This window comes from Onychomys torridus, chromosome 2 (assembly GCF_903995425.1).
Source record: "Onychomys torridus chromosome 2, mOncTor1.1, whole genome shotgun sequence".
Taxonomy (NCBI): domain Eukaryota; kingdom Metazoa; phylum Chordata; class Mammalia; order Rodentia; family Cricetidae; genus Onychomys; species Onychomys torridus.
In genome coordinates this window covers 1,700,371-1,724,392 of record NC_050444.1, presented here as the reverse complement: position 1 = coordinate 1,724,392, position 24,022 = coordinate 1,700,371, and the positions used below count along the sequence as shown (strand labels likewise).

The following is a 24,022-nucleotide window of genomic DNA, read 5'->3' as shown; positions in this document are numbered from 1 at the left end:
ATAACATCAATAGAACAAGATAATTAACTTGAACTGTGCATTTATTCATCACATTATGGAGTCTTAATGTATACTTTTATGCTCACCACTTTTGCACATGCTGTGGGAGCTTACATGTTTTTTCTATAAATATTTAATGCATTAATTTAATACATTATTTTCCTAACATACATACCACAGAGAAAGTGGTCTTAATATGAGTCTTCTTATTAATTAGCAGGCTGGTCCTCATTCAAATGACATCAGTCTGGCTGGACATCTGCTTGTGGAAGAGAGGTGGAGTCACTCATTCTTGCTCACAGGAGTCTGAGAAGAGCAGGTGGGGCTGGGAGAGGGCAGGTGAGGCTTCTCACAGGGACACAGAGCTGTGAGTGGAATAGGGAAAGGAAAGAGTTAGGGAGAAGAAAGAAAGGCTTTCTACCTAACTCAAGAAAGGTGCTTTGTTTATGAGCATTCTTGTCAACTTAGAAAACACATCATATATATTAGATATTTAAGAGCAGGGATTCCATAGATTGGAGGCATTTTATTTCTGCAAGCTTACATGTGATAGAAAACCAAGAAAAAGTAAACACACAGAATCAGATAGCTGAATAGTGTTTATGTTAGAGATGAAATAGAAGGGGAGATGTCCAAAGCTTCAATATTTCTTAGAGTAGATGGATAACTGATAAATATTTGGGGTTGTGTAGGTATGTAAATTAAATTGATTTGATAAGATAATTCCACTTTATACAAATAAATGTATATAATTCTAATTTGTCAATATCAATAAAATAAATATTTTTAAAAAAGAAATGAAGAAGGTAAGATTCCTTTGGTATCTACCAGCACTAACTACGCTGATTCAGCAAAGGTCTGTTGGTTAGTGATGAAATTGGATAAAAAATACAACGAGCATGAATTGAGCTGGACTGACCTTTGAGCCATCACATGAAACAGCAAACCTGCATGTTCAAATGATCACATTTTTATAGTCAGATTCACTATAATTCTTAAAAGCCATATAAAGTGGGGCATCAGTTCGTATTCCTTTGTACTTTCAGTCCATGCTGATATTATCTGCATTAAAAATTTGTAGCATTATGAAAGCACATTGCATAAATTATATTTTAAGGACAGGGTTTCCATAGTTTTAATGAACTTTATTCCTGCACCTCCTTTAAAAAAAAATGACATGACTAAAATATGTTCATTTGGGTTTTCTCTCAAACTTTGTAACTTGGTGTTTGTACTTTTGGGGCCTAGTTTTTATCAAACCAGTCAGATTGTTCTCCTAAGTCTTCAATAAGTGAATTCAACACCTGCATCTCAAAGATCTTTATTTGTCACTTTGACTTGAATGACAGGATTATCTTCCCTATGAGAATGGCAGAACATGTATACCTTCCATTTGCAGAAGACTTGAGTTTGCCTGGCTTCTCTTCTCCAGGAGAATAGGTGTTGACAGAAGGTTTCAGTGTATCAGTTAATGGCTTGCCTAAATAATGCGATTCTATACTCAGACCATTTCTTACACAGATATTAAGTGAATTTATTATTTGTGATATTATTGTACTCTTCTACTTAGATGAGACTGGCATTGTCCATCCTTTCTGTAGGACAGCAGAGACAAATAACTCAGAAGGAACATTGATTCCTGTAAAATCTTTCTCATGTGTTTACTGAACCCACATGCATGGAGCCCTATTCTCTGAACTTTATTGGAGTTCTGGTATATAAATTCATGTCCAGGACAATCTTCCCTGTCCTATAGAGATCAACACTAAAGCACCTGGCTTCTGCTTAGTGACAGCCTGCTGTTTTGAGAACCACTCTCCATGTTCTTACTAAAACACACCAGGAAGATGTTTCACTCTCATTTCTTTTATTAATCCTCTCTTTCTAACAGTGTTGCAAAATGCCCTGGTCAGGGATCTGACACTGAGCTATATATATGAAGGGCAATTCGAAAAACAGGTTTTTCCATGCTCCAAGAGGTCTGTAGTACAATGTGTCCTTCAAAATAGTGGTAATAAATATAGAACACTTGTCATGAGAGTGTGTATCAGACATACACTATTCCATTTAGAGGAATTTACTAGGCTGCTAACACTGAATGTCTTGAGGAATTTGTATCATTACTTGACATTTTAATTTGTCTTTATTTTATAATTTGTAATTAATCTATTCCCATATTTTATTTACTTTTTGAAAATTTAAATATTGTACAAAGTCTTCGATTTGTCATATGTGAGCTTACATTTGATAATCACACCTGTAATGAAGCACATAGTTGCTATTTATTTCTTGATATGAATAGCTTCATCTGAAGGGAAGAACAAGTTCAATAGTCTATAAATTATTTTTCAGGATGTGCATCTGTTCTGTTCGGACAGAACATTCAGTTTGTATCTATTCCTTTATATTATGAGGTATTAATGCTAGAGCAAACAAATGTATCTGAAATAAGGAGGACATGCTTGTCTGTCCCATATGGGCATTTGTTAGCCTTTGGATTTGGGGACTCTTTAGTGTGTTTAGTAATGAATAGTTAAGGCTATTGGTTTACAAAGTGCAGTCTCCAATGATCAACATTATCAACACATGTTCTCAGATCAGATCCCCCTCTTTAACTATGGAACCAGTCTTCTGAGCTACATCAAGCCTCTGCATAACTCTGATTCAGGCTATTACTTAAGGACCACTGCCCCGTTACTTTGCTATCAGTATAGCCTATGGACCAACAGGAGCACATTGTGCTGTGTGAGCATGTCGCAATATACCCTGCCGTGTCTACTTGAGATCCTGCCTATTAGCAAGATGCCTAGGTGGTCCCCATATGTATGAAAGCCCAAGAGTCATTGATCTAGAATTTAGGATTTAGAGTCCGGAACTTTCCAGAAGCAGAGGATCTTTCATTCAGAGGCATTTGGGATATGTTCAAGTAGAGCTCCCTGCTACTTTATTGTTTGTCTAGCCCTTCAGCTTTCTCCAGATTGAAAGGGCAGAAGAGATTTATAAACTTCTTTACTAACCTGTTCAAAGTTTATAAGGGCACACTGTTTCTACACTATGTGATGGAAAGAGAGCTGTAATTTGGTTAAAAGAGCTGTGGCATAGGTAGTAAGTCAGCTATAGCTTGTAGGTATATGTATACATACACACATATATGTATGTGCATAACGTGCATATGTGTTCCGTGTAGCAATGATGTAGAATACAACAATGATCTTGATATAAAGACACTATTTTCAAGTCTTTTAATTTTTGAATTTACTTTGCAGTTATAAAGCTGTATCAGGCATCTTTTTCTCTTAATCTCTTCTTCTACTGTTGAATTTGATTTTCAGTAACATAACTACTTTAAGGGAACCTTTTATAAGTGAAGGAAACTGCAAAAATCAGAGGTTATTTGTCTTTGATTACAGTGGGTTTTGACATGCTGTGGCACTAAAGAACAACTGAAACCAAGCCTTTGAGGGTGCAGTGAAGTTCACCCCTTCCAAGGCTTTTACCATTATGTATTTATCAGTGATAAACCATGTTTCTAGCCAAAAAAGTCATTGATCAAATAAAACCTTATTTGTCAAAAATTATTTTAGCATGGAAACATATGAGCAGGAAAGGATTTTAAAAAATCCTTTTGAAATCTTTACAACACCCCCATATGTAAATAGGTCTGTCACTCCCGTGTTTGTCCACAGCTCCAGCTCCAGATGAACTAGGGTAGTGTGTGGTGGCAGGAACAGCTGACTCATTAGTAGAGAGCAGTGAAAGGTAATTAACCCTGGGAAAAGTACAGCTGCCATGCGGGCTGTTCCTTTCTGTAGGATCTGATTAGAAATTAGTGTTAAACCACTGATTCTTTTTTTAAAAGACTATCTTTGATAATTCATTTTCTCTCTCAGGTGTGTCCCTAGAAAAGGTTCTCAAAAGTACTTATGTGTAAAGGTCTCAAATCCAAACAATGTTTTCTCTTAATAGTAGACACCTGTTTTCCTTGTTGTAGGATAGTCTTTAAAATAATATCTCTGGCTATTAAATGTTGTACTACTCAGACTCATATTCTTGTGCACAATTTGCATATTACTCTAAGTCAGTGGTTCTCAACCTTCCTAATGCTGCTACACTTTAATACAGCTCCTCATGCTGTGGTGACCCCCAACCATAAAATTCTTTGCTGCTTCATAACTGTAATTCTGCTACTGTTATTAATTGTAAGGTAAATATTTCTGGAGATAGAGGTTTTCAGAGTCATGACCCACAGGTTTAGAACCACTGTTCTAAAATATTGTTTTATGCAGTTAATAAACTGTAGATAATTGATATTTAATTAACTTTTCTCTTTTCTTTTTTCCATGTTTTCTCTGATGATGCTTCTATCTGTAGCAATGGCAACTCTCTGGTTCAAATTCAATAGCTGCTAGGGAAGGTAAGTGATGCCTATTTAAAATTAAAATTCCCTCAAAAATACCTCTCCAATGTTAATGTCTTCAAATATAAACAAGGTAAGAAACTTGATTTTAGAGAACCAATAAAGATGTTGGTATTTCTTAATATTGGTACCGAAATTTGTGACATCATATGTATGATAATGAGGGGCACTAGTACTGAAATATTAAGAATTCCTGTAGGTAACTAGAGATTGTGATGCACAGGATGATTGCCTCCCTCCCAAAGGTGTGTCTGAAATTGGTGAATGTGTTACTGTATAACAAAGGGTATATGAGTCAGTTAAGAACTGTGAGACGGGAAGACTATCACAGACTATGAAGGAATGGACAACTACCAATGTTTCTTACAAAAAGGACAGTACAATGAGTCAGGGAGCTAAAGTTGGACAATGACTCAACAAAACCACCCTTTCCAGCTCTGAAGAGGAAGGGGACATCGTCAAGAAAGGTGTCAGTGCCTCGAGGCAGGAATGATTTGCAGTGTCATTCAGAGGCTCCATGTTGTCAAGAATGAGGAACTGGACTTACCAAGCCAGCTGAGTGACAAATTAGGTTATCCCTCACAGTGCAGCCTGACTTTGCTTCACACTGATGAGACCATAAGAAGACCCCATGCCTCCACAACTATAGAGTAATAATAGATTTGTATTTTAAAGCTAATAAGTTTGTAAATATTTGTCAATGAAATGAAAGAGAAATAATAGAATAAACCAACCAATAGGTAGGATATATTTTACAGCCAGTAATATAAATCCTAGAAGGACTATTCTGTTTCTGAATGAAAAAAATTCTTGAGAGGCCAAAATTGATAGTCTAAGATTATTTATTTGGGGATGTAAATGATATTTATTGATACTCAGTGATTATATCTTCCATTTTGTAACACTACTCCCTTATAAAAGTGGTACATATCATATTTCTATAAATGCAGTGGTTGTATTACTAAAAAAACAAGTGAATGCATGTTTATATGACCCCTTCAGTGAACCTGAGTGAACATGAGGTTGGATAAGAACAATGGAGTATCAGAGAGGGCAGAATCCCAGGTCTCTGCAGCAGAAGTTCAGTCTATACATGAAAGCAGAGGCTGACATTTGAAAAGTTTTTCACCTGTATAACACAGAGGCTGGTAGTGATCTTACTTGACTGTCCTGTCTTGATGTGTAAATTGGTGGTAATATGGAATTCCCATAGGATGTCATGATGATGAAGGGACATTAAGCGGTACAGTGCCTATGAAACTCATGTTTCCTGATAAGACTCCAGTAAAGATCAGAGACATTTGCTTAGTAAATTCTATCTCCCTTCACTGTTGATAAAATTGCTAGACATTCTTTGTACCTCCTCCTAGAAATGGTTGGTTCCATTTTCCTCTGCAATATCAAACTCATCAGTTTTGAGTATGTGAGCATATGTTACTTGAAGTAAAATGTAGGTGGCTAATGGTCAGGACCTTCTGGTAAATTTTGAATGAGAAAAAGAAGACTCTAAGAATGAGGTTCTCATAGATCTTTAATAGGTCAGCACCCTTCCTAGACCAGTCATTTCCCAAAATCTGGCTAACTGTATTTCATTTCAGATTTGGCATTTATTTCTCAAGAAGAGCCAATTTAAGGTTAGGTAATTTTTCATGTAAATGAAGTAAAAGTCTACATTGAGTAAAAATCAGGCATAGATCTGTCATATTTCACACATTGTCTTCTTTGCACTAGGGAAACATTTGAACACATAGGAATAAAGAAATGCTGGGTAGGGTGGCTCAGAACTCTGATCCCCATACTTGTGAATTGAGGTCATCTGGGATATCTCAACAAAAAAGTAAACCTTGTCAATTTTCTTTAGCCGGCAGAACAACCAAACTGACTAAACCTACAACATCCCAGATGCTGAGTTCCAGGATTTGTCTAAATCAATTAATAAGCTATAATCTCAAGAATCTATGATTATTTTGGGCTTATTTCAGTTCAGCAGCAGTGTATTGAGCACATACCATAACCGTAAAATGGTTTCTAGGGGGCACATGGAGATCCATGGTCCTACCTGAGCCTAGGTAAAAGCAGAAAGACATGAGGAAATAGAGTGCAAGGCAGAATCTAATTATCAAAATGAGCAGGCCATCAAAATTCTCTTGGGATTCTGGAGAATGCTGTCTACCATGAGTGGGAGTAGATTTTGCAATTCTTATCCTGAAGGGGGAGGTTTCTTGGAAAGTTACATATCAAATCAACAAATTAAAGGCATTTAACTACAGATAGTTAATTTAACCATCTGCTGTCTTTGACCCTTTCACAACTGTATGAAAACATAGCTGTACTACAATGACCACGCCAGTTTGACCACTGGCTTCCTTTCAATTGGTCTTTAAGCATGTTTTCCTATTTTATTCAGGGTTCTCTGAACATCTCATGAATCACAATCATCTAGAAGTTGTCTAGGCCCCACTCATGTCCACTAGTTCCTCAGTCCCCTTCTGTCTTAGGATGCTCCACATTATATTGGAATCAATCCTTGACTTGCCTCTTTGTACTGTTAAGGAAAAAAGTCCTGCCTTAAATATTTTTATACCCATTATTTCCCATGGGGCAATATGTATATTACTGTCTGGTAAGTTTATATTGAACCATTAATAGTATATTTTAGAAGAAAGATAACTATGTGAAAATAATCTATATTAAAGATTTTTGTTTATAATGATAAAGTCTAAGGATTGTTGTCCCAAAATCCATTAGCTCATTGGCCTCAACAACTAAGAGTCATGCCATTTTCTTTTTAAACTTCAGTAGATTCTCCCATTCCATTTTCATCATTAGATAATGAACACAAATGACTATAGTTTTAAATCACAATTCATATTTGAAGAACATTGTGAAGATGCTAATGAAAATCAAAAATTGATCATTGAGAAAAATATCAGACTTGTTGAAAATATTGTAAAGAACCTTTTGAAAGTAGTAAGGAAAGTGCATATCCAAGGATATCAAAAATATTATGTGACCATCTATATAATAAAATAGTCTAAAGAGAGAAAATTTCCTTTGCATAATAAAAAGCCTTTTTTAAAATCAACAAGTGTTCTTTGAATACCATTAAAAGTGTTTTTGCATTATAAGGATGTTTAGTATAGATTTACTCAAAATAACACATTTAGTTGTAACACAATCTTTGAAGTTAAGTGGTTAATGTAGTAAAACATGGTTTCTATAGTTACCACAGGAGACCAGAGAATAACTTTTATTTCTTTGGAAGTCAGAAAGGGGCTTTAAAGAAAAGATTATGCAAACAGACCCAGGCAGGTTCATCATTCATGGCTTCACATCTGATTGGGTTTTTAAATGGGGAAACTTTTTATATTGTAAGTAATTAGAGTGTTCCCACTAAAATCTAAGGCAGCACATTAAGAAATATCAACCTTCCTGTTCTCTGGGCATTTCAAACACAATTCTGTGTCAGAGGAAAGACTGGTTTAGTAGATAACTCTATCAGATACATTTTACTTTATTGATAAGCCATGTTGTAAACAAGTTGGTTAAAAGCTACCTGCTGAGAACAGTAACTCATTGCACATGGCAGATCAGGGGCCACGTGCAACTTTATTATTTACTATCAGATGTATTTTGTTGGAGTGCCTATGGAAAGGAACTTGAAATCCATATTCATGAAGATGTATTCAGTGCTGGCCTCGTTGCTTTATCTGTTCAAGCTAGATGTGTTCTTTCTGAGTGTTGATGGAGGTCTCTGTCACACTGTCCTCTGCTGTACCTAACCCAAGGAGTTTTGTACAGTTGCTACTCAAGACATAGAATGACATGGTTTCTGGACTCAACCTTCAGCTCACCAGTTTTTAAAGCAGTATGATTAACAGGACTTTTGCAAAGTTTCTATGTAGTTACAAGGACAGTTTCAATCTTCTGTCATTTTTTTGCATTAGCTATGATTATGTTTTTACCACAAAAATGCATTTGTTTTAAAGGTAACAATACAGACTAGGAGAATAGCTTATGTTTCATCTATATTTATCAGCATTCACTGTACATTTGTGTCTTCATTACCAGGAAATATTAAGGGACATTGTGCCATCTATTCCTGTTTACAGTTTATTATGCAGAGATAGGAAACACTTAGCATGTAAAATGAATGTAGAAATTATTCCTGGATAGAAACACGGACATTTCCCACTCGTTGGCTCTTTCTCCTCCATCACCGGATCAGAGTGTAATTGTCAGTAATCAGGCCTGCTTGCTGCTGATAAAACCACTCTGAATGCTAGCAGCCTTCTTTGTGTGATGACTCAATTATTCCAGAAGTGCCTCATCAAATCTGCCCCATCAGCTGGGCTAATAAATAAGGAGAAGAAACTGGCCCCCCAAAGCAAATTATAAATCCATTTGCATTAACCATTTCGCTGGTCCATGATCTAGGCAGAAATAAGCATGGCAGATTGTGTTAAGCTTATTTGAATATGTTTATAATGTTTACAGCATGCAACTTTTTTCCCCCACAAGGTGTTGGAATTATCAGTCATGAATGGCATCTAAATGCAGTTATGTTAATTACCACATGACTTTAAATATCTTTGAGGGCTATTTTGTTGGTTAAATCAGGTAAAATAGAGAAATAGAAGTCTTATATAAGGTACTGGAATTGCTTCAGACTTTAAGGAGAAAACACCATGATTTTCTTAAGGGATTGGAAGGACAAATATCAATACTAGGATGCATACTTGTGTAAATGTAATTGTCCTCTCTGTGTGACAGTGCAAGCCATAGTTATTTGAGTCCACTATATGACTTCAACCTCTGAGCAAAAATGACCTGTTCTCTAAGCAAAATGACCTAAGTTGCTGTAGAATCCTTGCACTTAAGATTTCTTGAAATATTCTGTAAGACAAAGATTCAAAAGCTGGACAAATCACTAAAAAGTCAACTAAATCGCTCAATCGTAATTAGTATATTGGTTGATAAATCTTACTTCATTCTTTTAAAATAACCAACTGAATTGAAGTTTGGTTTATATTAGCTGTAGTGATAAGTCAGGAAAGCATAAAGTATTCAAAATGGATGATGAAAGGCAATTTAATAAATAATATAAAATAATTCATCTTATTGAATGTCCAATAATTTAAAATTGGAAACATCCTGCGGAAACCTAAATGATCCTACTGTCTCACTTTGCAGTAAGACCTATTCATCTCTGTGGAGTATACGAAGCTTATAGAACCTCCTTGTCCTATTCCCCCTATGATCAGATACCTGACTATGGTCTGGTTGTGAAAAAAAGCTTGTGGACAATAAGAAGCATATTTATTTACCTAAAAGACTTAAATGAAACTCATACTTGCATTCATTTGTTCCAGAAAACAAAGTGCATTCTCTACTATCAACCTGGAGAACTCAGCAGAAGAAATTTATTTTAAACAACATAAATATTATGTGGCAACAGACTCACAAAAATTTGATGCATCATTTCCTAAATAGAGAATTGTGTGCTCTAATGGACAAAAGGCTTACTGACTAGAACTCAAAAAAAAAAAAAAAAAAAAGGAATGTCAAGAGAAATTATGAGAAGTAAAAATCACATATGGAAACTGAAGAATTCCATTGTGTTTGCAGTTAGCCATCATCAAACTTATATATACACATGTATTGATATGGATATAAATATGGTAGTATGGGATACTAAACATCTAAGTATTTATATGCATATGATATAATAGTATATTATACAAAATGGCTGTAACTTAAATCATTATACTGACTAATATGAAATAAATCTTGAAGTTGAGAACTGCAAAGAACTTGTGTTATAATTCCAAAGTATAGACAAGTCAAAGATAATCCTTTTTCTTTATTCTAGATTGTGAATAATCTGTGACGCTGTTAAGAGTTAGAACAGTGGATAAGACTGTAAAACTGTTAGAAGTTGTTGAAGCAGGACCTCACGAAGTAGTGATACATAAGAAAATATGTTGGGCCGGGCAGTGGTGGCACACGCCTTTAATCCCAGCACTCAGGAGGCAGAGGCAGGTGGATCTCTGTGAGTTCGAGGCCAGCCTGGTCTACAAAGTGAGTTCCAGGAAAGGTGCAAAGCTATGCAGAGAAACCCTGTCTCGGAAGAAAAAAAAAAAAAAAAAGAAAGAAAGAAAATATGTTAGTATTGTTATGTGGAATTGTTAAGGAAATAAATCTAAGTGGTCTTTGGAGACTATTTGAACTTTCCAGGCTTCTGAGAGGACTGTTGGTCTTGCCTTTTCTGACTAGACAGAGAAGACTGGTTTCCCTAGTAGGCAAACCCTACAAGAACATTGGCAATGATGGTGAGCTCATGGTAGTTACATGGCATTAGTGGTGGTGGTGAGGTCATGTTAGAACACATTGATGGTGGTGATGAGGTCATGTTACAAAACATTGATGGTGGTGGTCATGTCATGTTAGTTACACCATATTGGCAAATGGTGGTGAGTTCATGATAGACAAGAAGTTGTGCATGCTACACACATTGCATGACAAATTCATTTGCTCCTTTCCCAAAATTTTTACTTTACATTTAATTTGGGAGATTTAATAAATATTACTTCCCTTGGGACTATATGTAAACCTACAGTTCTCAGTTTAGGGGTCACAGTTGACATATTCATCAATTCATTTTGTCCATTCATCCATAAAAAGAAAATATAATCTCAAATGTTGCAGGTCTTTTTTCTTTGAAATAATATAACAGAGTCATCATACTGCATCATAGACTTGAACAGAACTGACTTTTTCAGAAGCAGGTACTCATCCATGAAGTGATTAAGGACTGACACCCTCTAACTATTTTCAGAAAGGGAAGTCAGCAAATGGAGTACTTGATGATGACTTCATGGAGTTAGGACATCTGAGCAACTGAGTCATTAATTAGAAAGATGCTGTGCAGCCTTTTGGCCTGTCATACCTTGGTCACCACATAGTTCCTCCTTTTAAGGTCGCTGTTTCAGGAAAGTAGGGGCTTCCATGAAAGTGCATGCATGCTTCCAGGTGGAGGTAGGACTGTTGGGAGTTCTTGGAACTGTCTTAACAATGTGAATTCTCCATGGGCTATTATGCATTTAAGTTAGGAAAAAATGTTTTGTTTTTTTTTTAAAAGAATATACAAAATAGCCAAAGAATGGCAAATAATAATTATTAAAACTCAAAGTTGACATTTAATAAAAGTGGGGTTTTAAAGGTATCTCCTTGTCATAGTGCATATGTAGGAAGAGAGGAACCCAGGTTGCAGTGGGAGATTCCTGCTTGATTGATGGGCTTCCAAAGAAGAGCTGGCTGGAACTGTAAGTGACAGACTCAGAGTGAGCATCCTGAGAGGCTCTGCTTCCCATTTGTATTTCCCTGTGCTTCCACATCCTGGGCCTTTGCATGTCAAATCATATTCCTAAACTTATCTTTTCTCAGCACCCTCCGCACACTTCTCAAGCAGATCTCAGCTGTGCTGCCTCCGTTCTAGTCTCCAGGGAGGGAAGCCACAGCAGATGGGGTTAGGGCAGAGGGCTGACGCATCTGACAGCGAACGGCTAGGTTGCTGAGTAGAAGCTGTGAGCATCAGGAAGCGCCTTCTCCCAGGAGACCCAACTAACCACTGAAGAAAGTTGAAAATGAGCCCTTTGAGGAATGCTATTAAAAGTAGTAAAAAATTGCAATTGTGCAGATGACGTGCTGCTGTGTGCTTATTCGGATGCTAATGAGTTTGACATTAGGGAACTCAGAGGCTTTACAGCTACTCCCTTATGTGATTCAGTTCTTTATTGGCAATCTTTGAGAAAATAAATGGAAAATGTATTGCTAATAAATACATAACACGTTAGGGCATTAGACAGAAAGCCATTACTTTCAGGATTTAGAAAGAGCTTTGTTCACCAGTGTGACTGCTTCCAGGATCTTTTGTTTTAGGTTGGTGTGTGGCAAACAAAGGGGAGTAGGCAGGTGGAAAGCTCCAGAACTCTTTCTGAACAAGAGTGCAGCAGAATGAGCCAAAAACATTTCTTATTTTTTAAGTTGTAATCAAATACAAAGTAAGAATTCCCAAGCTGTGGTACTGCTTTTCCATTCTTCTAGCCACAATTGCTGACTTGAGTTGAAAAAGCATCTGATTCATGTCTGGTCAAAGCCTGCAGGGAACAGGCATCTGTGACTCAGAGGTCACTGCTTCAATACACTGCACAAGGTAAAAGACCAACAACAGAAGTCTCCTGCTATGAAGGTTGGTAGCTTGTCTCCTAAAACATCAAACTGCCAGCTGTGAACTTGTAACCATGGGCATAAGCACACAGTGTTAGTACAGCAGGGCCTGCTCTGATGCTGAGTGCATCACACTGGCTTTTGGTGTTTCCTTTTTCCTCATACTCTGGAACCAAATAGAGGGGATACAGCCTTGTGCATGGTGACTTGACAATAATGTAAACCAAAACCACGTTGTTTGCTTGGAAAGCAAGTTCCCACTGGCCGTGGGATTAATATAATCTTCTGCTGGCCTCTTTCAGAACAGCTCCAAATAACAATGGGTTCATTCTGTCTTTTACAACGTCATTGCTAGAGCTCATTGCAAATTGTGCTCAAACTTTTTCTTTTTGATGGCTAAAATTAATAATAATAATAATCATAGTAATAGGACTGTGGATATAGCTCAGTGGTAAAGTGCTTGTCTACCATGCATAAGGCCCTTGCTTCAATCCTTAATGCCACAAAAAGAATCAGAAAATCATTAATAATAATACAATTTTAGTATAACAATTTCATTGTTTGTAATGTGACCAACCAAATTATAGGCAAAAGGTGCCAATATGTCCTCTGTTGTTCACCTAAAGTTCACTTAAATAAGCATTTTTCTTGTCCAGTCTGATGATACGCTTTCTTTTACTTTTTCTCTCACTAGGATGAATTTCAAGATTTTCCACTAAATGAACAGAAATATTGGTATACAGGTTATCTGAAGAAAGAGTGGTGTGGTCTCATTTTTATTATTAAAAAATAGAATATATTGGAAGAAAAAAATTCAGTCAAAGAATTTTTTTGTTTTTGTTTTGTTTTGTTTTTTGTTTTTTGAGACAGGGTTTCTTTGTGTAGCTTTGGTGCCTGTCCTGGATCTAGCTCTGTAGACCAGGCTGGCCTCGAACTCACAGAGACTTGCCTTGCTCTGCCTCCCGAGTGCTGGGATTAAAGGCGTGTGCCACCATTGCCTGGCTCAATCAAAGAATTTTTATAAAGGTTCTCCTGTCACTAGCGGTCACCTATATGGATTTGTCTTAAAATTCATTGCTGCCTCTGAGTTTAGAATTGTGACTGTTTTCAGTATAACAGTCAACTCACTATTTTAAACTACTGAGCAACTGACATCCTCTAGGGCTTCAAACCTTTTCATATCTAGTTATTTGTGTCTGCCCATACAGAAAGATTTATGGTTAAAATAAATTCAAGAATCTAATGTGAGTTCATTTGTGTTAAAAATTAGTTAGCTTAAAGATACTTTAAAAACACATTATTAAAAGTATTCCAGATAACTTCCAGGGCTAGTTCATACAAACACTGAAAAGTGAAAATTTGATTGTCTTTCGGAAAAGTCTATTTGAAATAATGTATGTCCTCCAAAGGAATTGTTTTTTAAAATTTGCATATTTTGTAGGCAATGAATCTCAAAATATGAGCAAGGAAACATGTGAAAAACCTTTTATGTGTTGCTTGCCTTAAGTTATGTTTAAATGGTGCATATTTTTAAAATACACAAAACACCCAAAACAAAACTGGTAATGCCCTTACCCCTTCTCCCCATGTCACAAAGCTGTGACTCTGAGGCCATGGTATAGCAACTAATAGAAATCTTTGGCATACATCTGTTACCTATAGGAATAATAGAACTATTTGCTGCAGACATTTGGCAAAAGGATGCAAGCATATGGCTTTGGTTTACATTCAGCATTGCCAGTTGTATAAAGTTTCTGGAATGACTCTACAACAGTAGCTACAACTTAAAACCAGAAAGACAATGTAAATTAAGTCTCCACTATAACATTTTCCAAGCTTGTTTCAAGTCTAAGCTAGTTCATCTTGCTTCTGCATTTCTCGGGGACCCTGGAGAATTCCCTTTTGAAATTATTTCACCTGTGAGTAACATGTACAAGTATGATCCTTGGATAGAGCTGTAACCCAGATAATCTGATAACATGCTGAAGCTGTTTCCTCTTTCAGGTTTTTTGTTTGTAGGGGGATTAAAAGTGGCTAAGGTAGACAAGGGGAGTCATAAATCTGAACTAGACATGCCATGTAATCCCTCAGCCTTTTATACAGAACCAAAGACCATACAGAAATAGGCATGTAGATATGGAGAACTAAAATCAAGAATAGGGTGCCTTAAATAAGTGAGAATTAGAAAAACACTTGTAAATACGTCAACATGGGAGGCTATAAGAAAACACTGTTTACACTTTTAAAGAGGTTGACACCAAACATGCTTCTGTTCTTCCTTAGTAATCAATAAATATATAAAAAGTTAGACAAATAGGAAAGTAAGAATGGAGGAAACAGACAAATATTCTAGCCCAGCATTTCTCATCAAAAGTCAACATTCTCCTCTACTCAGTATCACAGCTCATTTTTTCATAACTTTCCTTATATAAAGTAGATATCTAGGCTGCCACTTTGAACTGACCCACAGCTATGTTTAGAACAGGCCAGCATCATTAAAGGAAAGGACACTTAATATTGGGCACTTTGTCCTTAAGCTAGGCAAATTTCATTCTGATAGACTGGCATCATCTAGTCATTTCCTTTTTTTTTTTTTTTTTTTTTGACTTTCAGGTCTGTTCCAGTTTCTTAGATTTCTCTTCATTATTTTCCTAAATTTCACTTCTGATAATGAACTATCCTTTAGGGATTCACAGGATTTCAAGGTAAAGAAGCCAGGACTTTTCAGCACAGCTACTGAATAGCATCTCCATTTTTCCATGGGTTTCTCAGGGTTGAAAGGGTATCTCATGGGCTGGGGATATAGGTCACAAGAAAGGCACTTGCCTAGCAAACTCAAGGCCCTGAGTTTAATCCCTACTATCACTATAAACAAATAAATCAGAGAGGACATCTCATAAGAATAATGTAATATATTACATAATGTAATATAATAAAGTATTGCCATTTCAAACATGCCAGAGAAGAAGCACAGTGAGCCCTGCTTAAAAAGATAAAAGAAATTAAAACACAGCTTGATTGATAATTTTTTTTTGCATGAGTATGAAGACCTGAGTTCAATTCCTAATATCCACATAAAAAGCCAGACATAGTGGTGTGCACTTGTAAATCTAGTACTGGACAGATGAAGATAAGACAGTTTCTGGAACTCATTAGTCTGCCAGTCTGCCTGAATCTGGGAGCCCCAGATCACTGTGCATGCCTTCACATGCACTTATTTGCATGCATACCCACATGCCCAGGTACATTCATCCATATGCAATAACTTCTCCCCCACAAACAAAGCACAGAAATAAAAACAAAAACTCTAGAAGAAGGGAAATGATTCAACATTGGGTATATTGGAAGAATTTCTCAAATTGAAAGTCCCTATTTGAGGTAGATATAAATACAATGTTAACCATGTACATGTATTCAAAACCTACCTTAAAACTAAGTTATTACCATGACTTTCCCATGTGCTGTGAACCTGCCCTTCCCCTAAGAACTAGACTCTATGAATCTGTCCTACTGTTACTGTATAGGTCTTTGTTGAAGAAAAAACAAAGTGCAAGTGTGATTTAATTTGTAGGTTTTGTATGTTGTTCCTTAAACTCTACTTTCTCAGAAGACTCTCTGGGACTTCCTTTCAAACAATCCCCAAGTAGGTTTCAGATCTCTGCACTGAAGTGTTGAGGTAGCAATCGGGTTTTTTGTCCTTGATATAATAAACTCCAGTCATAAAAGATGGTCCAGTACAATAGCTAGAAAATCATTCCTACATCTCTGTATAGGTGTAGCTGGAGTTTTCCTGGTCCTGCCTGGCCCACGGTCAGGACAAATCTCTCTCACCCACCAGTCTCGCAGCTGCTCAGACCCAACCAAGTAAACACACAGAGACTTATATTACTTATAAACTGTATGGCCATGGCAGGCTTCTTACTAACTGTTCTTGTATCTTAAATCAACCCATTTCTATTAATCTATAAGTTGCCATGTGGCTCGTGGCTTACTGGTATCTTAACATCTTCTCATGGTGGCGCCTGGCAGCGTTTCTCTGACTCAGCCTTCCACTTCCCAGAATTTTCCTCTCTCCTTACCCTGCCTATACTTCCTGTCTGGCTACTGGCCAATCAGTGTTTTATTTATTAACCAATCAGAGCAACACATTTAACATACAGAACATTCTACAGCACCCCCCCTTTTTTTTAAAGAAAAGGAAGGTTTTAACTTTAATATAGTACAATTTCATATAACAAAACAATTATCAAGCAAGAATTACAATTACAATATCTAGTCTATTTATAAAAACTAGTCTATTTGTATTTGCCAGAATTAAAGAAGATATCCTATCTATCTTATATTTGTGAGTCTAAGGTTTCATATCTAACTTATCTTTTATCATAACTAAAGAAAATTATAACTATCTAGTCAACTATCAAAGACCTCAGAAGGATATAATATTACCTGAGATGGACTCAAGCAACTTTGGAGAGTCTTGTGAGAGTAGACAGAGATAGCTGGCAGCCTGGAAATTTATCCAAAGTTTTTCTATAAAGTTGGGGCATCTGTCTTCAGCCCACAGGGCTAGAGTCTCTCAGTCACTTTTCTCTGTGTCCTGTAGAATGTCTATGTGAAGCAGGAACCTGAAGGACCATTTTGCCAAGCAAAGTTCAGTGGTCACTTTCCCATGGGTCCTGCATGTCCAGTTGATCAAGCAGTCCAGGCAAGAACAGTTTCTTGCCCAAATGGCTGTTTTTGCCAAGAAGAAGATAAACTCCATATATAGTGTCTTTGATGCCCATCCTCCTCTCTGAAGTAAATTGGTGCTGCCAGGAGCAGATAAGTCACATTGTCCAGAAAATCTAAATTTTTTAAACATTCTAAATGCCATATTCTGTAGGTCTTTGAAGTGTTTGAAGATTACCCACCTAACTCCTAACTGAATTATATCTATGTATACCTAGAAAACTTAACTAACATGGTTATAAGTTTGACTATCTTAGAAGACTAATAGACTAATTATTAATCTATATTTCTTAATTATCCATTGCAATCTAAATGAGTTACATAAACATAATACCTCAAACGAGAATATATATATATAACAATATTAAGTTTAAACTTGTATCAATAAACTAAAATCCATAGCAATGTAAAACATTTTAAACAAGTTGCTCTTTAAAAGTAGGTTCAATAATCTACCCTTTCATCCTATTATATCTATACCATATCCCCTTTTCTTCTTTAGAAAGAGATTGCTGTCATAATCAACCTGATTTAAATAAAAATATTGGTTTTTCTCTGTCCCACATCAGAGGGCTCTTTTGATATGGGACAAAAAAAAAATCTCTCAACCTTTTTTTTTAGCAATATGTTTGGGTTTAGAGAAGGAGTGAGCCAATTCCATCTCCAAAGCCAGCTTGGTATATTTGGGAATTTGGGTGTAGCTTCTCTTACTACTTCCTGCTGGGGGGGGGCACTGTATTTTATGGGGGCATAAAGAAAATTTTAGGATTATAGAGTAGTCCATGAGGGTGTATCATCTGAGCCAGTTGCCTTGGACCTTTCTGGATGTTGGATCATCTGGGGTATGGTGTCATCAGAGACCTTTCAGGGGGTTTTGGCTGGTTAAACCTAATGTATCTTAATCTGGAACAAATCCATAGCCTCTTGCGTTCTGTGGAAACAAAAGCAGAGACTCCTTTCCAAAGCAACATATCCTTAGATCCAAATTTTGAAGTCAAGGTACCATTAAAATATACATATTGGCTTAACTCAACAGCTTTTACAGTCCAATGTCTTTCTGCAGTTAAGAATCCCAAAGACAACACAATGCAGATTCTCTGTGTGATATCAATTTTTACATGGCTTTATTTTTATATTAATTTTACTGTCTCTTTAAAGAGTTTATTTTTTTAAACTATATATTTCTTTATATAATTGTATATATCACTTTTTTTTCCTCTTTCAAGCCTACATATATTTTGCACACATTGTAAACTATTCCATCTGAATCTGTCTTATTGTGAACTTTAAAGTGTAGCACTGGCACTGTAGCTGCTGGGTCTGCCTACCTCAGCTTCCTAATATGGTGGTGGTACATTTACCACCAGTGCTGGAAGCCATCAACTCTTAGAAACAGTGGGTCTATGCTTCTATCAAAGCAGTGTGTAGTCCAGAAACCTCTGTTTTTTTAACTAGCAAAAACTATATCCAACACACAGCATAGTGCACAGCTTGGAGACACCTCTGTGTAACATAGTGTAGGTCAAGCCTCCACACACACCACAAACCTGCCATAGAGTAGCTCAAACCCACAGGCTGCTGCTAACTTGAAAGAGCTAGCTAGGAAGCTGTTTTTAGCTCCATTTTAGAATCTTTTTTTTTTTTCCCTCAGGTTTTAGGTGGAAACTCTTGCCAACCTGTTGGGCACCATTTGTGGTGAAATTATTAAGGCCACACCACATAGTTAAAAGGGAGGTTTATTTTGTGGGGTAACTTACAAGTGAAGGGATAGGCTACGGGATCTGGGAAAGGTATAGCGCAGTCTGGCAGTGCTCTCTAGAGAACTCTGTTCGATCTACCTCCAGCGTCCAGGGTCCAGGAACCAAGAGAGTTGGCACATCTGGATCTCAGCTCTTCCGGGTCCTCTCTCAGCCCCACCCCTTGTAGGCATGACAGTTACCGAAGCCTCAATGGGCGTTGGAACTTCCAGATCAAAGCTGGAATGGCTACCCCCTACATATAGGTCTGTAAAGAAGTTAAGTTGCTAAATACATCTTTCAACAGTCAACTAAGTAGATTTCATTCTGTGGTTACTTTTCCTTTTCATTGTGTATCAGTTATTTCTACTCCTGATTCTTACATATCCTTTATGAAATGACTTTCTTCATTTTATAAATGTTTTTTTCCATGTTAGTATGAGGTTTGAATTTAGAAAAACTCCCCATGTTCCTTTGCAGTTTATTAAGGCCCCTGGGAGTAATCCAAATGAAGAACATTTAGAAGGTCCTGACCATAGGTATAAGTTCTAGAAAGCAAATGCCTACTGTGTGTGTGTGTGTGTGTGTGTGTGTGTGTGTGTGTGTGTGTATTTTCACAATGCTTTCTGCTACTGAGCTGTGCCATGGTCTAATAAGATCTAGTTTTGAATTAGAATGGAAGAAGAGAGAAAGACATCTCACAAATGTTGAAACTCCCCACAAAAATAAATGCTTATGTATTTTAAGTTTCTGATATTATTACTACCCACATGGCAGACACTGAACTTACCACTGCTCTTGAGGGTGAAAGAGAGAAGTACAATGAGACAAACAGCCTGTAAATTATAGCCTTGTTCCATTGCATGCCTATGATAGGCCCACAAGTTCAACTTCAAAGCTTACTAGCACTTATATAGGATGCATGTTATACCCCCACACACACAAAAAAAAAAAAAAAAGAAAAAGAAAAAGAAAAAGAAAAAAAAAGAAAGAGAGAGAGATAGCTCAACAAAATACAGTTATGAGATAAGATTTTTAAGACTGGTCAAGGAGTGTTTATGTATTCTCCCCAGTGGCAGTGGTAAAGAGGTAGTTATGTGAAGTGACTACAAGACCCAGACCCATGGCTAGTTCCTCAAAACTCCTATAAAGAAGATTGAATTATAGTTTGTTTCTGCAATTTTTGTGTATGCCTTCTGGAATTCTTGACAGTATGTGTTCCAGTTTGGGTAAAGGAACTCATGGAGTTCAATCATCCCTTGTGTTGGGGGCATTTTTTAGAGTAGTCAGGGAAGGTTAATAGCACCTGTGTTGCCAAATAATAGACTTGCATTATGTGAATGCTTACCCATGGGAATAGCTTCCTCAGAAATATGTGATGTGTTTCATCATTTTAACCCTCACATGCTACTGATCTCTCTTAATCTAGTTATTTGTGTAGCACACAGAGCTACGTTTGCATGAGCTGAGCCACTTTATATGCAGCAGAGATCCTCCAGGGAGGAGGCGGATTTCACAATGCAGTACGTGCCGTCCTGAGTAAACCAAGCCCTTTTAATCCTAGGCATCTGTCATAAACTCATATGGTTTCAAAAGAAAGAAAATCAACAGGAAAAAAATCACCTCTGTTTTATTGTTGTTTTCTCTTATTGTATACTTTTAAAATATTTATAACAATGAACCATTTTATTTAGACTAAAGCGGCTGCTGTTCAGCCAAAGCTGTGAACACTTTTTGTTTGCTAATTTAAAAAGCAGTTCAATGATTGGTTTATTATTATGAAGCAATGACAATAGAGTTCTGGTGGGTTTAATAGTTTTAGCTTACAAGAGCTGTTGTTAATTTCATCTGTAGTATTGCAGGTGAAAAAATGCACAATGGATAAATAGTCTATATTGGTTTAACTGAACATAATATATAGTGTGTTCTGGAGTTGTTTGTCTCAATAGACTATAGTAATCAAAAGTAATGAACCTATTATGTGCAGGACCTTGGAGAGCGTCGAATGGCAGTAAAAGTGTGGCACATAAAAGGTTTATTAAAGGAAATTAAAGTCCATCATTGCCACACCTGCTCCCCTATTATAAGTCCATGGCAGGTCAGTGCCTTCAATCACAACCTAGCCTCTGAGAGTGGAGCCTATCTCCCATTACCATGGCAGTCACATTGCCGCTGCTCATGTCAGGAATTAAAGATGGGAGCTACAGAGCATTCCTGCTGCCTGTCTCTTCTTTTCCACAAGCAAAATACCTTATTTATATTGAAGAATTCTAAAAATTTGCAGAAGTTAATTAAACTAAGAGGTTATTAGTGGATTCTAGCAAAATGAATAGATGTCATGGGGTCAGAGTATATCAAAAGAGAAGGCTTTGAAAGCCTTTGTGTCCCTTTGATCATTTATTTGATTACATTTTAAATATTCAGTAATGATGGGAATTTGATACTTCCATGCACCTCACTTGGATTTTACATTTCTTCTACATTTGAGTGATCTCATAGCTATAGTTTTTCCAGAATTTGGAAAGTAAATGTAGTTCACTGTTGATAGTTATAATTCCCAATGGTATTTTGGAAGGGCACTACAAGAGTTTGCCTTGGGTTACATTTTTACATAGGCAGTTGTTTTTCTTAACTTAGAAAAGCTATAATGAGAAAGTATCTAGAAGACTAAAAATATTTGAAATCAGTATATCAGTCTGAAACTTTTGTCTTTATGTTTGGTGTTCTCACTTCACAAGCATGGCTGATGAGACAACCCTTTTTCAGTCTTTGGAATTCTATAAGCATGCAAATCATTAGCAAACACTTGTGGCCAAAGCCATCTGCCCTCTTCTGTTATTATCTCTGGTTTCCAACATCTGTAAATCTCTAAAATCAGTGGTACTTGAGGAAAGTCAGCCAGATCCCAGAGGGGAACCAAGAACATGGAAGGCTATACTCTGCTCTTCATAATGACCTTCAGAATTTCTAATTATATGTTTTCACAGTCTGGTCAATATCAAAGTAATGATCTCAGTATTATGTGTTCATATTACAGATGGATGCAGCGGTTGAAAATAAAACATTGCATATTCTCTCAAAAGGAACTGAAGGTGAGTTAGTGAGCAGACTCCCTGACACTATGCCTACCACACCATGAAAAATGTGAGTGCCTATGCTTGTACCTTGTGTGTAGTAAGAGTAAGTGAGGAATGCTTCACAGAAACCTTTGGGTAGCAAGAATGATTATCTCTAGTGACTGGAACAAAAACTGGATAATTAGTTTATTGCCAAAACTGATTTTTATTTTTATGCTGTTTGGCTTAGTAGTCTCAATCTCTACTTAGTTCAAGTGAAATGGTAACATTTGTTTTTTGACTGTTCCTGCTGGGATTTCTAGGCAGCTCCAGAAAGTAATGTTTGGAAGATTCAACTTGTTGGCTACCCCTCCTTTTATGTAACCAACAGATGGTAATGTAATATTGAAATATAAACAGGCCCTTGATGATCTAAACAGCTGGAAAACAGGATTGACTGACAATTACACCCCTCAAGGAAAATAACTTTTATTATAATTAGCTATATTTTTGTGACCCTGAATTCTAAGTAGAAAACTATTTTCACCATGGTCTGAAAACCTTCTGGAGAGCTGTCCTTCAACTCTCTTCTAGTGTTCACGCTGGTAGGGGAGAGCTGAGCAACTGCAACTCTACCTTCCTAGAAAGGTTTGGGATTTATAGTTGAGAGGGACTAATCAAATGCATTGTATTTGTTAGCTATGTGTTTACATATGCAGTCAACATAGTTAATTCATATTTAACTGAAATCCAGAGTATCAACATTTTTCATTCAGTCAAGGATAAAATTTTTAGTTGAAATGTGTGCAGTTGTTATCATTGACCAGTGCATCCCAAATGTCAAGTAATTCCGTGTATAATACGGACCTTTATCACTGAAACAGAACTTTTACCCTGTATTATTATTTAGTTTTAGATTAAATGACTTTTGAAGTAATCCTATCCTCTATCTTTAAATTTAACATAATAAGTTTCTAGGGCTTTCAATTTTTGTGCAGCAAACTTCTCAATGGGATATATGCTTAAGAAAAATGGTCTATTTCATTAATTAGAATAAACTCAAGCTTGCTCTAAATAGCACAATTCTACAGATTAAACTTTGTATCTCTTATTTTCATGTTTCAAAGCATACCAAAGATGTGGGTCTTTCAATTTGCAATTATTTTTGGTCTTTATTTTTATTTTATTTCATTTTAATTTTTGGCAATTGCCACACAGCCTTAAATAGGGCCAACATGTTCTTTTAGAAGTGAACTACTGTTTCTTGTGAAGCATGACTAATTTTGAAAACCACCTGTTGTCTCCCTCCATATGCTGCTTATCCTCGTGTAGGCAGGTATTTACCAACATGAATTCTTTTAGTTCCCAGCATTTCAGGCAGAAAATCAAAGTTCTTTGAATAAGTCCCTTATTTTGAAAGGCTGTTGATACTAACAATGCTAAAGCTTGTTCCTGTCTCCTGTATGTAGGAACTGTTTGGGATCAACTTCAGGCACTGACTAGTGAAGCTTATAGTTATCTCTGAAAACTTGCTTACTGTCATTAAATACGAATACACAGGACTGTGTAGCACATAGGTAGATGCTTGCATGGAATCCACAACCCACTGTATCTATCCCCAGAACCACAAAAATAATTAAACAAAAGCAATAATCTTGGAATTATTTTGAAGAGTTTCTCATTAAAAATAAAGTCAAGTATTTTCCAAATACTTCAAATTCAGGTCATTGAAAAGTCTAATCATCAGGCCCTCTGGATAAGTGAGACAAATGAATAGCTTGATCTGTTTGGGAGGCACCCAGGCTGTAGGACCAGGACCTGTCCTTAGTGCATGAGCTGGCTGTTTGGAACCTTGG

The 24,022-nt window shown here is 36.6% G+C and overlaps 1 protein-coding gene across 6 annotated transcripts in view; it reads left to right on the top strand.

The window, feature by feature from the left end:
* The window catches only part of LOC118577749 (suppression of tumorigenicity 18 protein), a 157,752-nt gene that overhangs the window by 49,495 nt on the left and 84,235 nt on the right, over window positions 1-24,022 (top strand). For 3 of the 6 annotated variants that reach the window (XM_036178391.1, XM_036178392.1, XM_036178389.1), the window contains exons 2-3: window positions 4,372-4,414; window positions 22,148-22,202. In XM_036178391.1, coding sequence (XP_036034284.1) covers window positions 22,148-22,202 — 55 coding nt within the window. In that variant the 5' untranslated portion in view covers window positions 4,372-4,414. Of the gene's footprint in view, window positions 1-217; window positions 340-4,371; window positions 4,415-22,147; window positions 22,203-24,022 lie in introns of those variants that run through there. The other 3 variants (XM_036178387.1, XM_036178388.1, XM_036178393.1) reach the window with 3 other exon arrangements.